Source organism: Trichophyton verrucosum, assembly GCF_000151505.1.
Source record: "Trichophyton verrucosum HKI 0517 chromosome Unknown contig00133_1.f1.exp, whole genome shotgun sequence".
Lineage (NCBI taxonomy): Eukaryota > Fungi > Ascomycota > Eurotiomycetes > Onygenales > Arthrodermataceae > Trichophyton > Trichophyton verrucosum.
Genome location: NW_003315545.1, coordinates 15,389 through 15,865, shown reverse-complemented (window position 1 = coordinate 15,865; position 477 = coordinate 15,389). Strand labels below are relative to the sequence as shown.

General features: G+C 44.9%; 1 protein-coding gene across 1 annotated transcript in view; it reads left to right on the top strand.

The window, feature by feature from the left end:
* Positions 1 to 62: 62 nt before the first annotated feature.
* TRV_01751 (uncharacterized protein) overlaps positions 63 to 477 on the top strand; it is a gene marked incomplete at both ends in the record, with an annotated part of 1,008 nt that continues 593 nt past the window's right edge. Inside the window, 2 exons of the mRNA XM_003024061.1 lie at positions 63 to 88; positions 280 to 399. Coding sequence (XP_003024107.1) covers positions 63 to 88; positions 280 to 399 — 146 coding nt within the window. The remainder of the gene's footprint in view (positions 89 to 279; positions 400 to 477) is intronic.

Below are 477 nucleotides of genomic sequence, written 5' to 3'. Positions count from 1 at the left end.
TCTCTCTCTCTCTCTCTCTCTCGACTCCAGACTAAAAAAGCAAAGAGAGCCCCCAAGTGTAGCTCAACATGGTTGTTGCTACTATCAAGTAAGTCCTCGCAGCCGCCCCTACAGCTTTTTGGTTGACGTTGAGATAAGCATCGTTTCTCGCGTGGAGAAATAAGCATATAAGCATGCTTTATACAAAGATATAAATATATATATATATTCACACGCACGAGCACGAGCATAAGATGAACAAGATCAGAGACTAACGCTGCCTGCTTTCTCTCTTACTAGGTGTGTTGTCGTTGGTGACGGTGCCGTTGGCAAGACCTGCCTGTTGATCTCATACACCACCAACAAGTTCCCCTCTGAATATGTCCCAACTGTCTTTGATAACTATGCTGTGACAGTGATGTAAGTCGCATTGCCTTCCTTTCTACCCTGTGCTGCTTTATACCTGCAAAACTCACGCGTTTTTGTGGCTGCCTATCA